The sequence below is a fragment of the Cervus canadensis genome, chromosome 21 (assembly GCF_019320065.1).
Source record: "Cervus canadensis isolate Bull #8, Minnesota chromosome 21, ASM1932006v1, whole genome shotgun sequence".
NCBI classification, from domain to species: Eukaryota; Metazoa; Chordata; class Mammalia; order Artiodactyla; family Cervidae; genus Cervus; species Cervus canadensis.
Genome location: NC_057406.1, coordinates 58699459 through 58715013, shown reverse-complemented (window position 1 = coordinate 58715013; position 15555 = coordinate 58699459). Strand labels below are relative to the sequence as shown.

The 15555-nt window shown below is 50.0% G+C and overlaps 1 protein-coding gene across 1 annotated transcript in view; it reads left to right on the top strand.

Moving 5' to 3' along the window:
• The window catches only part of CACNG2 (calcium voltage-gated channel auxiliary subunit gamma 2), a 120087-nt gene that overhangs the window by 92830 nt on the left and 11702 nt on the right, over positions 1-15555 (top strand). The window contains exon 2 of the mRNA XM_043441605.1: positions 5483-5566. Coding sequence (XP_043297540.1) covers positions 5483-5566 — 84 coding nt within the window. The remainder of the gene's footprint in view (positions 1-5482; positions 5567-15555) is intronic.

Sequence of the window (15555 nt, the reverse complement as noted above, 5' to 3'; positions counted from 1 at the left end):
AGAAGCAAAACTTATAGCCGAGTTCATTCCACTTTTGAAGGCTTGGCTGTGTGATGTGTGATCGGGCATTGTGCGACGAATTGGGCTCTCTCTATTGATCAATGACAGCTGTAGATGTTGAAGTTTTCAGTGCATCTTATGGATTTGCTGAGCATACTTCTCAGATGTAATCATGTCGTCAGGATTCAGAAAACTGTAGTAGATGACACAGCGAGCAAACCACCAAACAGTGACCGTGACCTTTTTTTTGGTACAAGTTTGGCTTTAGGAAGTACTTTGGAGCTTCTTCTCCATCCAACCACTGAGTTGGTTGTCACCAGTCATCATATAAAATCCACTTTTCATCACACATCACAATCCAAAAGAGAAATGGTGTGTTGTTGTTGCATAGAATAAAAGAAGATGATTTTTTTGATTTACAATCAGCTCATGAGGCACCCACCTTCCCAATTGGTTTCACATGCTGAACAACCATAGAATGGTCAGTGGTGAGCTCTCCAGAAACTTCTCTTATAGTTGTAAGAGGATCAGCTTTGATGATGCTCTCATTTGGTCATTGTCAACTTCCAATGGCCAGCCACTGCACTCATCTTCAAGGCTCTCATCTCCCCTGCAAAACTTCTTTATTACCACTGCACTGTACATTTGTTATCAGTTCCTGAGCCTAATGGGTTGTTGATTTTGCAAGTTGTCTCCACTGCTTTACAACCCAATTTGAACTTAAATAAGAAAATCACTCAAATTTTCTTTTTGTCTAACATCACTTCCCTGGTCTAAAATAAATATAAAATAAACAGCAAGTAATGTCATTAGCAAAAAAAAAAAAAACCATAAAGCAAGAAATGTGCATTAAAATGATGTGGGCATGTGTGCATGCTAAGTCACACACAGTCATGTCCAACTCTTTGTGACGCTATGGACTGTAGCCCGCCAGGCTCCTCTGTCCATGGGATTATCTAGGCAAGAATACTGGAGTGGGTTGCCATTTCCTTCTCCAAGGGATCTTCCCAACAGGATCGAACCCACATCTCTTAAGTCTTCTGCACCGACAGGCAGGTTTTTTACCACTAGCGCCACAAGTGAAACAACAAAGTTCAACAAACTGCAGTTACTTTCGTACCAACCTAAATAATTTGTCTGAGCTTTGCTAAATACTTTGAATGGCTTCCCAACCTCCATCTGACCTGAGCCACCCAGTTCATTGTCTTAACCTTCACCCTGAAGTTACCAACAACCATGCCCCCTCCACAATCTCAACCTCTCTGACTCCCACGCCCCACCCTTCCAGCTTACTCCCAAGAGCATCCCCCCACCCCCTCACCCCCACCAACAACCCCTTGACCCTCACCTTATGCTTCCAATGCATCGATCCCACCGCCTTTTCATTGCTCCCTTTATCAGCTTACAGTCTGATCCGTCTTCATAATCTACTCCCTTTCCCCCTCCCCTTCTTGCATTTATCTCACACACCCTCATCCTGGTTAAAGGCAACCCTCCAGCTGGACTGCCCCCATACCAAGTGGAGAAAATTTTCACTTCCTTCCTCCCTTTCCTCACTCTCAGTTGACAATTCTGTTTCCCATTTCACTCAGGAAATAGAAGCAACCAGAAGAGAAGTGTCACAAGTTTCCACCATGCCCACCCGTCCCCTGCATCCGCATCCACACTGCCCCCTCCCCACAGTGCCGTGGATGCACCATCATCCACGTGAGGCCAGCCTTGCACTCGTGTCCCAGGCCTCCTCCCCCTCACAGTGCTCCTGTATTGTCCCCCCCCGCCCAGGTTATCAAGTGTTCCCTCTCTGCTAGAGCATTCCCATCGGCATCACTCATGCCTTGACACCTCCCCTGACCACACAGCGGCTAGAGTGGCGGTAGATCCCACACTAGCACAGTGCGGGAGGGCACAGAGAAGTTGAGGGAGGGAGAAAATAGGATACGGTGGGGGCACAGGAGGCTAGACCAGCATGTGCAAAGGCCCCATGGTAGGAGTGAGCGTGGCGGGAAGGACAGCTGAGACTGCACGTGTGCTGAGATGGAGGTGAGACCAGACAGGGGCCAGGCCCTGTTAAAGATGCTGAGATTTTCCCTAAGAACATCGAGAAGCTGTTGAGCACTTCAAACTGAAGGTGGCTTGAACAGATTTGCATTTTCAAAGCCTCACTATGATTATTCTGTAAAGATGAATAAGAGTGAGTACAAAATGGCCAGTGGGGAGGCTACCATAGTCATCTAGGGAAGCAAGAAGGGTGGCCTGGCAGTGGGTATTACTCTAGTTGAGAAAAAAAAAAAAATCGATAGATTTGAAAGATTCTGAGAGCCAATACAGAAGGGATGTCGTGATGGATGGAGCCTGCAGGGAAGAGGCAACAATGTTGGCAATGATGGCTGGGCTCAGGCTTGCATGAGGCAGCAACAGAGAGGCCTTGGCTGACCTAGTTGTTGCATCCAGAAGACTAGGCTTGAGGGATAGATCATGAGTTCCGGTTTGGACCTGCTGAGTGTACGATGCTTTTAAAACATCCACCAAGAGACATCAAATAGGCAGTTGGATCCCCAGGTCTGGACCTCACGGGAGAGGTCTGGGCTGCTGATCCTTTGACACAGCCTCTCTACAAGCATCTCTGGAGCCCTTCTCCTGTGCAGGGCACTGTGCTGGGACCCAGTGGTCCAAAGATGATGGAGGCAGGGGCTGGGGCCAGGCTGCGTGGGGAGCAGCTGCACTAGTGGTCCACAAGCCTGAAGGGTGGGGCCCTTAGAAGGCAGATGTGGAGGTACCACCTGTGGTTGGGGGTTGAGCACAGTCCCCAGTTTGTCAGGAGCCGCGGGGCACTTCAGTACCGTTCTCAGCACCTCACCTCCTGCACAGATTCCTTGTAAAGATGCCTGGCACCAAGTTGGTGCTGACGAAATATTTGTTAGACTGAATTGAGAGAAAAGCAAAGTGCTTTGCAAAGTGGTTTTCAAATACACTGATTTGTAATTTTACCAATGCGGGGGTAAATGTTATCTGCTTAGAAGCAGGAATGAAGACTCTTCTCAGGAGAAAAGAGTCTGTGACTGGATGGGGGATAAGCCAGGAGAGGGAGGGGAAGCCTCTGGTTAATGCACCAAGATGCTGAGAGCAGGGCAAGCACGTGTTCAGGACCACAGAGGAGGGACAGACAGCAAGGTATGTGATGGGAAGGGTGCTGAGCAAGACAAGACATGGTCCAGCACACAGAGAAAAGACACCTGCCCCATGGGAGCATTCTGAGCGAAACTCTGTCTACCTAGAGTCCCCGTGTGCTCTGGGGAATGGCTCTTCTCGCAGAAGTTGGGAAAGGAAGCGAATTTGGCAGTGATACAGTTAAGGGGAGGTGCGGATTGTAGGGTAAGGATCAACCATCTTCTCTGTTATATGTAGTACAGAACTACCTATGTGTGCATGCTAAGTTGCATCAGTCATGTCCGACTCTGCAATCCTATGGACTGTAGCCTGCCACGCTCCTCTGTCCATGGGATGCTCTAGGCAAGAATGTTGGAGTGGGTTGTCATGCCCTCCTCTAGGGGATCTTCCTGACTCAGGGATCGAACCCATGTCTCCTTTGTCTCCTGCCTTAGCAGGCGGGTTCTTTACCACTAGCGCCACCTAGGATCCCCTGTGTTACCTATACATATTATAATAACTAGAAACACAGTTATGTTGTAAGCGTACCTGTACCGCCCACAGTGTGGGAGACCTGGGTTCGATTCCTGGGTTGGGAAACCCCCTGGAGGAGGCATGGCAACCCACTCCAGTGTTCTTGCCTGGAGAATCCCTGTGGACAGAGGGGCCTGGTGGGCTGCAGTCCATGGGGTCGCAAAGAGTCGGACACAACTGAGCACGTCCTGTATATCCAGTTGTATGATATATACAGCTGTGTATATGTGTAATAATGACTTAATATTCTTAATACCTATAGTACACAATAAAACCTACTCTATGGGCTACAAGGCTCAGGATCCTACAAGAAAAGAAATTGTTCACACAAACTGAGGACTGTATTAATTAGGCGGCATTAGCGTCTATCACAGGAAAATCCTGAATGTCAGGGGCTAAATGTAGTCAAAGTCCATTTCTCTCTCACTCAATACCCCCAGCACATTTACTAATGTGCCAGGCACTGCTCTGAGCACTTTAAACGTGTTAGCTCATGTTATCCCCACAACAATCGACAAAAGAAGAATCTCTACGATCTCTGCTTTCTGATGAGAAAGCTGAGGCATTTCTGTGAAACTGAATGAAACCCAGGCAGGCCAGCTGCAGGACCTGCCTCTCACCCAGTGTTGCATAGTTTCGAGTGTCCAGTCATTCAGAGAAAGTCATCCATCCATCCATGTTGAAAGGCAACATCCATCGTGCCTGTGCTGGAGCTCAGGACACAGTGGTGAATGAAACAGACAAAAGTCTCTGTTGTCATGAAGCAGCCACGCTTGTAAATTCTGTTCTCCACATGAGTGTTTATGAAGATCGCATTCAGTAGTTTACTCATTCATTTAGGGATCACTGCTGGGGATCTGCTGGACACTGGGCTAGGGGTTCTCATCTGAGCTGGCTCTCACCTTCTCAGCAATCACCAACGAAAGTTTTAGAACTAAAAGGTCTTTGTTTGAGCCCAGATTCCATCATTTCCTGGCCATGAGCACTTATTCAGTCATTTGAATTGGCACAGACAGATAAGGGAGGGTTGTAGGGTAAGGATCAACCATCTTCTCTGTAATATGTAGTATAGGATTAGCTATATAATAGCTAGAAATACCTAAAATAGTTATGTAAGCACACTTGTATCCAGTCTCCCTGAGCCTCAGTTTCTTCATCTATTAAATGGAGATGCTATTATTCTTCTCACAGGTTAAGTCATAGTCCACAAGTCTGGCCAGTGACCCAGGCCTGGGTGGGGTGTTCAACCCTAGAAGTATTGCAGAACTTTCGTGGGCTCCATATACTGAATTCCATGCAACTGCAGATGGGAAAATGCTTTGCAAACTCATCTAACGGGCTGTGGGAATGTTTGTCAGCCTCGGTCTGGGGTCTGCCCTCTTTGGAAAGCGATCAACTTTCTCGCATATAAAACACGAGGTGACTCCCAGCCGAGCTGGGGCACAAAGGTAGGCACGCTGGTATTCACCAGTCTCCTCCGTGGCAGTCCCCAGCCCAGATTCAAACCTCCACCGCCCGCCAAGCCTCAGCTAATCCTCAGAAGCCTCGATGCAGAGATGGAAGGCTGGGTTTTGAAGTCTTAAGCCTTAGATCCTCTCTGCAGCACCGCCGGTGTGTGTGTTTTGATTCACTGGGCAGATGTCCAAACAGACAAAGCGATACCTTCCTTGCGGGGGAGGGGGGAGGTGAGAGAGAGGACTGAGCCAGCTTCAGAAGAACGAGAAGTCAGGAAGAGGCCAGTGGGCGCTGAGTCCCTGGAGATTTGGATGTCTTACGAGCACTTTCTTCCCTTGTTTTCCAGGGAACTTCAAAGGTCTCTGCAAGCAAATCGATCACTTCCCAGAGGATGCAGATTACGAAGCTGACACAGCAGAATATTTCCTCCGTGAGTGGATGCAATTTTTTTTATCTCTCTCCTGGTGATGGGTCCTGCCCTTCCATCCTTTAAGAGCCAAAGGCCAGAACTATCTAGAGGTCTCTGTCACTGCAGAGGAGAGGAAAAAGCTGAGCCTTCTGTCTTCCCCCCTTTCCATGGCCAAACCTTCATGTTCCTCCCCTCTTTGTTGGCAAGTTCCTACACATTTTCCAGGTTTCCAGTGAAACAACATCTCCTCCAAGAAGTCCTCTATGCCCCTGAAGGGGTTCCCAGAGCCTAGCATCTTTATCACGCTGTTGGGTCCATGTCTGTTTAAGCAACCAGCTCCCTCACAGTGTTGCCAGTTCCACTAGAACTCTGATAAAACTCTACCTATCTCATTCATCGTTATATTCCCAGCCCAGTGCCCGACACATAGAAAGTACTCCATAGATATTTCTTGAACAATCCAATGAGGAGACTCACCAGGCAGTGCCAGACTGAAACTTCTACTGAAACAATGAGATTACTTTTTTCTTTCCCCACAGTCAAGTCAAAGTTAAATCCTGATGTAATAGCTGTGATCTTAAATCCACCTGAGACATAGTATCAAGAGAAAGCATTTTGAGACCCAAAGAAAATCTCTCAAGAAGCAGCAAAAACTAACAAGGTAAAATGTTCCAGGAGGAAAGGATTTCCAGGAGAGGCTGAGGGTCCTTAAAGCATGGGACCGCAAAGCCGCCCCAGCAGAAGTGGCTGAAAGCTCTGTACGAAGCTCTTCCGAAAGCAGTTTGCTCTCCTCCCAGGAGCACCCTCCCTGCCCGCGCCCCCACCCTCTTCTGCTCCCAAGTGCCCTTCCCCAGCCAAAGCCTCCCTCCCATCCCTCACAGCAGTGGTTAGTATTGGATCATTTCTATGAAAAATGTAGGAAGCATTTTATTATATGGATCACCCCTGTCACTTTCAATAATTACTCCTCGCGTCAAACCCAACTCTCAGGTCAGTCTGAAATCTGGGTTTCATTTCAAAGCCTGTGGAACATGAAGCCAGCCAGGCGGCAAGAAAAAGGAAGGGGACATCAGGTCACTCGTAGGTTTCTTTTTAAAGGAGAAGGGGGAATATCCTACAAGGCTCATCCTTTCCCTTTATGAATTCCTGCACGACGCTGCTCTCAGATGGAATTCCTAAAGGATCGTTTGTTCGTCCTCTGCATTACAAGGTCTGAAAGTGGAAGTGTCAGTTGCTCAGTCTTATCTGACTCTTTGCGACCCCATCAACCACTCCATCAACCATAGCCCAGCAGGCTCCTGTGTCCACGGGATTCTCCAGGCAAGAATACTGGAGTGGGTTGCCATGCCCTCCTCCAGGGGATCTTCCCAACCCGGGGATTGAATCCGGGTCTATCTCATTGCACGCAGATTCTTTACCATCTGAGCCACCAGGGAAGCCCCTATTACCAGGTCTAAGGCTCTCAAAGGACTCTGACGAGGGCGTAAAAACAAATTGAGCACCTTCTGTATGTCAGAGTCTGGACTGAGTGCTGGAGAGTTCCAGAGGAATGAATGAGACACCGCTCATGGTTGCAGGCAGAGCGCAGCCTAGTGGGAGGACCCTCAGAGAAACAGCAGGACTTGGGAGGCAGGGGCCTGCAGAGATGCACCGGAGAGAGAAGATGGAAGGGGGAGCCACGTGGGGGTCTGTGCGCAAAGCCACACTGGCTGAGCCCAGCAAGGAGCAATGCTTTCTCAGCCGGACGCCCAGGACCCTTGTCTCATTCATTGCTATACCCAGAACAGTTCCTGGAAAATAGGTGCCCAATACATGCTATTTTTAAAGGAAAGACAGGATTCTTCAGCAGCTATTCCTACCTACTCTATACCTTCATTTCCCAAATTTTAAAGAAAGAATTGTTTAGTGTTTGGTTCATTTTGGTGTTTCTGGGCAGAAGACTTGAATGCAAATTAGCAGCGCAGGTTTCTGAGAGTCTGACTTGAGTTGACTTAATCCAGCAATATATTTTTAGCATCTGTAACAGAAATTGGCAAACCTTTTCTGAAAAGAGATATTCCCGGCTTTGTGGGCCATAAAGTCTCTGTCCCAACTACTCAGCCTTGACCTTGTAGCACTAAAGCAAACACGGAAGCACCTGAGCATGGCTGTGTTTGCTCCAGTGAAACTTAAGTTCACTTGCAAAAATAGGCAACAGACCTCATCTAGCAGTTTGTTGACCTCTGATCTGTAATATGCTAGTCTGGGGTTAGACAACAAACGTCATTTTTTAAAGCTGGAAGATGTGAGTTCCCATCATTCTCTGTCAACCTCTAACCTGATTGGCTAGAAAAACTAGAAGACAGAGGTCATTCTTCTAGGAAGATTGCCTGCCCGAGTGTGGTGGGCGGAGCTGGTGCCCAGGAAGGTGGGCGGAGCTTCTCCTGAAGATGGGCCTTTGGTCCAGGGAGATGGGCGGGGCTGCACTCGGGTGGGTGGGGTCTGAGTCAACTTACCCCGCCCCCCCGTCCCGTTCTGGTCTGTTAAACCTTCAGCTCACCTGCCACGTGGGTTGACAGGCCCAAGAACCTAGCCTAGATGCCTCAAGCAGGGAAAGAAAGTGATCCGGGGTGCTGAGGAAGCCTGGCGCCTAACCCAGACTGGAGGCCATCATTCCAGAGGTGTTCCCTACAGAAGGTGGCACCAATGCAGAGACTAGGACTCTGGAAGCGTTCATCCATTCATTCATTCATTCGCTCAGGAGATACTCACTATCACTATGTATAGGGCACTGTTGATGGTATGGGGACTCAAGGGTGGACAAAATAAAGAAAGTCAGCGCCTTCATGAAAGTTACACCCTGATGGAGGAAACAAGCAAAAAGCAAGGAGCCTGTTACGATCAATCATCCAGACAAGAGATGACAGCATCTTGAAGGCAGGTGGTGGCAGTGAAGGAGGTGGGAAGGGGTCAGAGCCTGAAAATACTCCCAAGAGTCTGCATATAGGATCTTCTGAAAGGTTGCATGTGGATTTCCAGGGACAGGAAAGGATAAAGGATGACTCCAAGGTTTGTGCCCATGGGGGGAGCAGGTTGGGATGGGGAAGGATGGATGCTCAGTATTGGCCACAATAAGTTAAAGAGGCCCACAGACTCCCTGGGGAGATGACCTGGAGTCTGAGACTCACAAGGTGGGGCCTGGCCTGAGACAGGAGTCTGAGAGAGGTCAGAATGGGGACAATATTTAGCACGATGAGACTTGATGACAGCACCAAGAGAGTGGTGCAGAGAGAGAAGAGGTGCAGGATCTGAGCCCCAGGACCCCAAGGCTCGAAGGCCAGGCAGAGGAGGAGCCCCAGGGAAGGAGCTGAGGACGGGTGGCCAGTGAGGTGGCCTGGGTAACCCCTGCCATCCTTGATCCACCAGTTGGATGGAGGATCTGGAGCAGAGAGGGAGGAGAAGGATGCCAGGAGAGCATGACTGGCCAGGGGCACAGAGCTCATCTCCTGGGCTGGCAGAGAAAGTGGGACTCACTTTGGTTTGCTCTCAAGCCAGCAAACCAAGCTTTAGGCAAGTTCAACGCCTCTTGGAGGACGGGGCAGAAGGAAAGCACCAAATTAATATCTGATGGGACAAATGAATGAGTGAATGAATGAATGCTCTTAATGCCCAGTCTCCGTGGGTATCCAAAGGGGTCCCCAGCTTCTCCACAGCCACAGAGTCCAGGGAGGGACAGCCTTAGCTGGTCCCAGTCATCACCCCGAGTCATTGGACTTCTGGGCCCCACGGAGGTGCAGTTAATACAGGCCTTCCCACCTATCACTAACTTACCCACAAAGTCATGGTGACCGGCCTGTTTTTTCCAAGCACCTCCGTGGGGCTGTCAGCTGGGTCTGCTGTGTGGCACCTCCTTAGCCCTCTCTCTTCTTCTTTTTTAAAAAATATATATATATTTTATTGAAGTCTAGTTGACTAACAATGTTTCAGGTGCACAACAAAGTGATTCAGTTATACATATACACATATATTATTTTTGAAGTTATTTTCCATTATAGATTATTACAAGATATTGACTACAGTTCCCTGTACTATACAGTAAACCTTCTTTGTTTGTTGCATATCTATTTTTTAATTAGAAATCTAGCATTCTATTCAGACATAAGTCAAACAAGTGGAATCAAAATGTCATACATTTTTTAGGCAAAAATTCATAAGTTTTCTAAAATATATATATTATATTATATTTAAATATATATATACAAAAGTTTTTCTACTATGCTTGATAAAGGCTTTAAGAAAGGACATCAAAAAGAAAAAAAAGAAGAGATGGAGAAATTGGAAAACACAAACCAAACGAAATGGAAGCACTGAATATGAAATAGAAAAAGTGAAACACACTAGATAAAAGTAAAAGACCATCATACAGTCCAGTTGTCCTTAAAACATTAGCCTCTCTCTTCCTGCCAAGGCTCCTTACCTCAAGCTGGTAAAGAAGAGGTGGTGGTGACCAGGGTGTGACTTCCTATGACTCTTAGTGTGTGTTGGTGTGTCTGCATGTCCGCCTTGTGCCAAGGGCATGAGTGTGTGCTGTGTGCTGTGTCTTCTGATGCCTGTGTATCTGTGCATCTGAGTGTCCGTCAGAATATAAGTGCCTGTGTGTATGCGTGTGCCTGCTCGTGTGCACGTGGGTCTCTTCATGGTGTGTGTGCGTGTGTGTGAATGTGTGTGTCTGTGAGTGTATGTGTGTGTGTGCGAGTATGTGTGTGTGCATGTGTGTGTGTGAATGTGTGTGTGAGTGTATGTGTGTGTGTGTGAATGTGTGTGTCTCTGTGAGTGTATGTGTGTGTGTGAGTGTGTGTGTGAATGTGTGTGTGCGTGCGTGTGTTGTGTGTGTCTGTGAGTGTGTGTGTGCGAGTGTGTGTGTGTGAATGTGTGTGCGTGTGTTGTGTATGAGTGTGTGTGTGAGTGTGTGTGTGAGAGTGTGTGTGTGTGCGCGTGTGCGTTGTGTACAGGAGATGGGAGGTGGCCACACAAGGAGGCTGAGGGTGTGAGCAGTGGATGGGAATCCATAGGACTTGGGGGCCTCTGAGATGAGACCACGAGAAGGTTCTGAGCAGAAAGGACTGAGGTCCAGGCTAACGGCACTGCTCCGCTTCTCCTGGAGAGCTGACTCAGGGGTCTCAGCAGAAACAGCGAGACCAGTAAGAGATGACAGCCGGGACCCAGGCTGGAAACACATGGGGCTCAGATCAGGGAGGAGGTGGGGAGGTGGATGAGAAGGGGGACTAGTTCTGGAGCCAGCAGGAATTACTGGCGTCCTGCATCGGGGTGGAGGGGGGAGGTGAGAGGGAGAAGGCTCAGGCGACGTCTAGGTGTCCCGTCTGGGAGATGGTGGACAGTGCAGCCCTTCTCTGCGGCCAGGGATGTGGAGGAGGCTGGGTCGCAGGGAGGTGACCTCTCTGTTACAGAGTCTTCTTTCCCACTGGATGGTGAAACAGCTTGAGGACACTGAAGGGAGGAGCTGCAAATAGAGTTTGCTCCCACCCACACCCCACCCACCCCGCCCACTGCAGGGCCTGTCCTCAGTCAGGCCCGGGAGAGAGCTGCTGAATGAAAATACGGGAACCACCCTCCCTAGAGCTGCCTAGCACATTCCTCCTCTTCCCAGAATGAGGCTGGAGGGGCTCCAGCTGAGCCAAAGCCACCCTTCCCAGCCTCAGAAAAGCCCGTGCTCTCCCCTGTTCCCCCTTCTCCATCCCTCCTGCCAGTCTCACCAGGCCCTGAGGACTGGGGAGCTGGGGAGGGGGCACACAGTTGTGGGGATACCAGGTGTCAAGGCCTGAGCTTGGGACTTGGAATGAAAGGGCCTGAATTTAAGATGAGCTCTGCTCTGTGACCTTGGACCAGACACTCACCTTCTCTGAACCTCAATGTATACCAGTCCCAGGTGGGGGTGAGGGGCAATTCTGAGGATACCATGAGACAAGGGTTAGGGCGGTGCTTTGTTTGGGCTCCCCAGCTACCCCAGGGGAATGCTGAGGGAAGTCCACTGTCCCTCCTTGCCCCCTACAGCTTTGAAGTTCAGGGACACAGCCTTCCATCTCCAGAAATGCTGAACGTAGACATGCCATGAGGGTCACCCAACCCCACCCTCCCATTCTACAGACAAGGGAGACACTGAGGCCCACAGAGGGACAGTGACTGGCCCCAGCCCAGTACCATTCCTGGGATGCCACCTGTGCGTGTTCGGTCACTCAGTCATGTCCGACTCTTGGTGGCCCCATTGACTATAGCCTACCAGTCTCCTTTGTCCATGGGAGTCTCCACTTTCTTGTCTGTAAAATGGGACTGAAAATCAGAACTCTGTCTACCGTAAAGGGTGCCGCTAAGTCACTTCAGCTCTCAAGTGACTCTTTGCCACCCCATGGACTGTAGCAACCTGCCAGACTCCTCTGTCCATGGGATTCTCCAGGCAAGAATACTGGAGTGGGTTGCCATTTCCTCCTCCAGTGGATCTTCCCGACCCAGGGATCGAACCTGGGTCTCCTGCATTGCAGGCAGATTCTTTACCACTGAGCCACCTCGGAAGCCCTGGGATGCCACTTGCTTCCCTGGTTATCCAGGCCATATGTTCCTGTCCACTGCCTGGGAACTGCAGCTCTTTTCAGCAAAATTGTCATGAGGGACATCCCCTCCAGAGGTCACTGCAGTGGGGTGACCACATCCTGCAGTCGGGAACATCTAAGTTAGAGCTCCTACTAACTCACATCCAGGCAGCCAGAGCGAATGCTTCATGATCAGCACCTCTGCCTTATGGCCTCCGCCCACAGGGATAGTTTCTGTTCCGTCCTGGTTCGTTTATTAAAGTGCCCAATGCCACCCTCACCACACTGACTCCACGACCTGCACTTTAATAAACATCAGTCCAGGTAACCCCAGGTCTGTGAGAAACAGCAATAATACGCTCTGCCATGCAAGAACTAACATTTCCTGGTGCTTGTGGGTGCCAGCCACGGTTCTCGTGGCTTCAGACGTGTTGACTCATTGCCCCTTATTGTGGCCCTGGGAGCTGGGTGTGTCCTGCAGCAGAGGAGGCCACTGAGCCTCGCGGGGTGGGGGCAACATGGGATGCGCTCAGGCCGTCTCTCCTGAGCCAATCACCGACCCCAGAGACCACAGAAAGTCTGAAAGCATCTAGCACCTGCACAGGTGGCCCTCCCAAAAGAAGCTCGCTGGGGTCTGAAATTCCTTTCCTATGTCAGATATAGCAAAGTTTCATGGAACACTTGGCCTGACACACCATATGTTATCCTCATTCATCTTACAACAACCCTAAGAAGTAGGTACTGTTGGTGTCTCTATTACACGTATGAGAAAAGTGAGACACAGGCCACACAGCCAGTGGGAGGCCAGGGGAGTGCAGGATGGGACCCCAAGCAGTCCACATCAGGAGCCCACGCTCCTCACCACCGCTCTGAATGGCGGTGAATCCCTCCCTCCCCCTGCCTCTTCCCTCCTCTCCTCCTCTCTCCTGCCACTCTTTCTCACACACTCACTCTCTCACGCTCACTCTCACCTGCATTTACAGCAGCTCATCCCTGTTCACAGCCACTGGCTCCTCATCCAGCACAGCGTGCAGGAGGAGAGGGCGAGAGATGCCCCAGGGCCCAGAAGCTCCGCCCAACCCAGCACATCTGTGTCCTTTTAGAACACATCAAATTCCAAAGGGAATAACAGACAAAAAGAGTTGAACACCATGCCCAGAAAACAAGGAGTCCCGGCTTCCCCTATACCTGATCATGACGACTATTTTGATGAAAGGCACGACCAGCATCTGGCCAGCCTGGATGAGTGGCCCCTGATGGAGGCCTGCGGGGCACAGGACCACCAGGGATGGCTGAAACCTTATAAGTCATCTGTCCCACCTATTCAGAGCCAGACCTGAGACCCAGAGCAGGGAAAGCCCACAGTCAGGCCTCAGGACGAGCCAGGAAAGAGTGGGCACTAGGCAGCCGTCTGCCCACCTCCCTCCACCCCACTCCCCTCCTCCTCCACCAGACTGAGTGTGGAAGCAGGTCCCCGAGTGCAGCCATCTACTTGTCCTCCAACTGTGCCCACCACAGAAGGACACCATGGGTGCCTGGCCCACAGGGCACTGGATCAGAGATGATCTGTCTACAGAACTTGGCCAAAGAGAGGGTGAGTGAGGGATTTATGGCTGAGCCTACCCCTGCTGAAAGGCTAGATGTCATTCCCTTCTGGGTGCTTATGACACTCTCCATTTCCATCACCAGCATAGAAAACAATAATACACTGTTCCTAGTTTACCCAATGTTCTGTATTTTCAAAAACTTCCAGTCTTCTTCCGATTTAATTACTGTCACCCTGTAAGGTGGGGCTTCCCAGGTGGCGCTAGTGGTAAAGAACCCACCTGTTAATGCAGGAGATGTAAGAGAGGAAGGTTTGATCCCTGGGTTGGGAAGATACCCTGGAGGAGGAAATGGCAACCCACCCAGTATTCTTGCCTGAAAAATTCCACAGATGGAGCCCAGTGGGCTACAGTCCATAGGGTCACACAGAGTCAGACATCACTGAAGTGACTTAGCAGGCACCCTATAAGGTAGACAGATTTCCAGTTTTCAGCCCCATTTTACAGACAAGGAAGTGGAGGCCTCAGTGACACCAGGAGATTGGCCCAAGATCTTCCCAAGCCAGTCACTAAATACTGGGGCTCCCCAAGCCTCAAGGTAAACCCCCTACTCTTCCATGCTCAAGCTCTGCTGTGCTCACCTCTGAGTCTGACTCCCCATTTACAGCTTCAGCCTACACTGTGCCTCTGTGCCCCAGTCTTGCACATCCACCTCCTGCTCCAAGCTCCCCATGCGTGTCCCCAGAGCACCTCAGCCTTCATCTGTCCCAAACAAACCTTGATTGTCCTCTTCACCCCTTGATCCTCTCCAAGCCCCATAAGTGGTTTTATCCAACCAGCCAGCAAACCTGAGACCCAGAAGTTATTCTCAACACCACCCTCTTCTCCACGCATATTCATTCATCACCAAGCTTTACTTCACTTCCTAAACACCCCTCAAATGCAACCTCCTCTGCTAGACTCTTTGTATCTGCCCTGGTCCAAGCACCACCATCACTTATGTGGGAGCAACAGTCCTCCTCCTGGTGCCCTATAGCAGCCCTGGACCCCTTCTTAATTCATTTGCTTCTGAAAATGCAAATCAGGACTTCCCTAGTGGTCCAGTGATTAAGACTCTGTGCTCCCAATGCTGGGGGCATGGGTTTGATCTCTGGTTGGGGAAGTAGGATCCCACATGCCCTTGGGTATAGCCAAAAAAAATTTTTTAATTAAAATCCAAATCAGATTGTGACAGCCCTGCTAGCTTTAAGATCTTTAAAGGCTACCTGTGAGTCCCCGTGTGGCCTGGGCCCAGTTGGTTCAGCTCCCTTAGAGCTCCCCAAGGCCCCGCCCTTGCTCTCTGTGACCAGACCTTTCAAGTCCCCAGAAGAGCCATGCGTCTTCCAGCCCTTGCTCATGCTGCATCCTCTCCCTAGAACACCCTGCCTCTATTCTGCCCACTTAGCTTCCCCTTGTCCATCAATCTCAGGAAAGCCCTCTTCAATGCCCTTGTGAGCTATGAGGATGCTCTGAGAGCCAGGGGTGCAGTGGTTTGGTGCACAGCCTAGAGTCAGACTCCCTAGGTTCACAAACCCAGCTCCTCCATTTCCTCCCTGAGTGGGCTTGAACAAAAGGCTTAATCTCTCTGTGCCTCAGTTTTAGTCTCTGTGTGATGGGAGTAATTATGGAGCTGTAGATGAGAACAAAGGGTTCACACAGGTCCACAAGTGTGTGTGTCCCCAGCACACACTGATCCTTCAGTCAGTATCAGCAATCTACAGGTGACACTCAGTTCAGTTCAGTCGTGTCCGACTCTCTGCCACTCCATGGACTGAGCCCGCCAGGCTTCCCTGTCCATCACCAACTCCCGGAGTCCACCCAAACTCATGTCCATTGAGTCGGT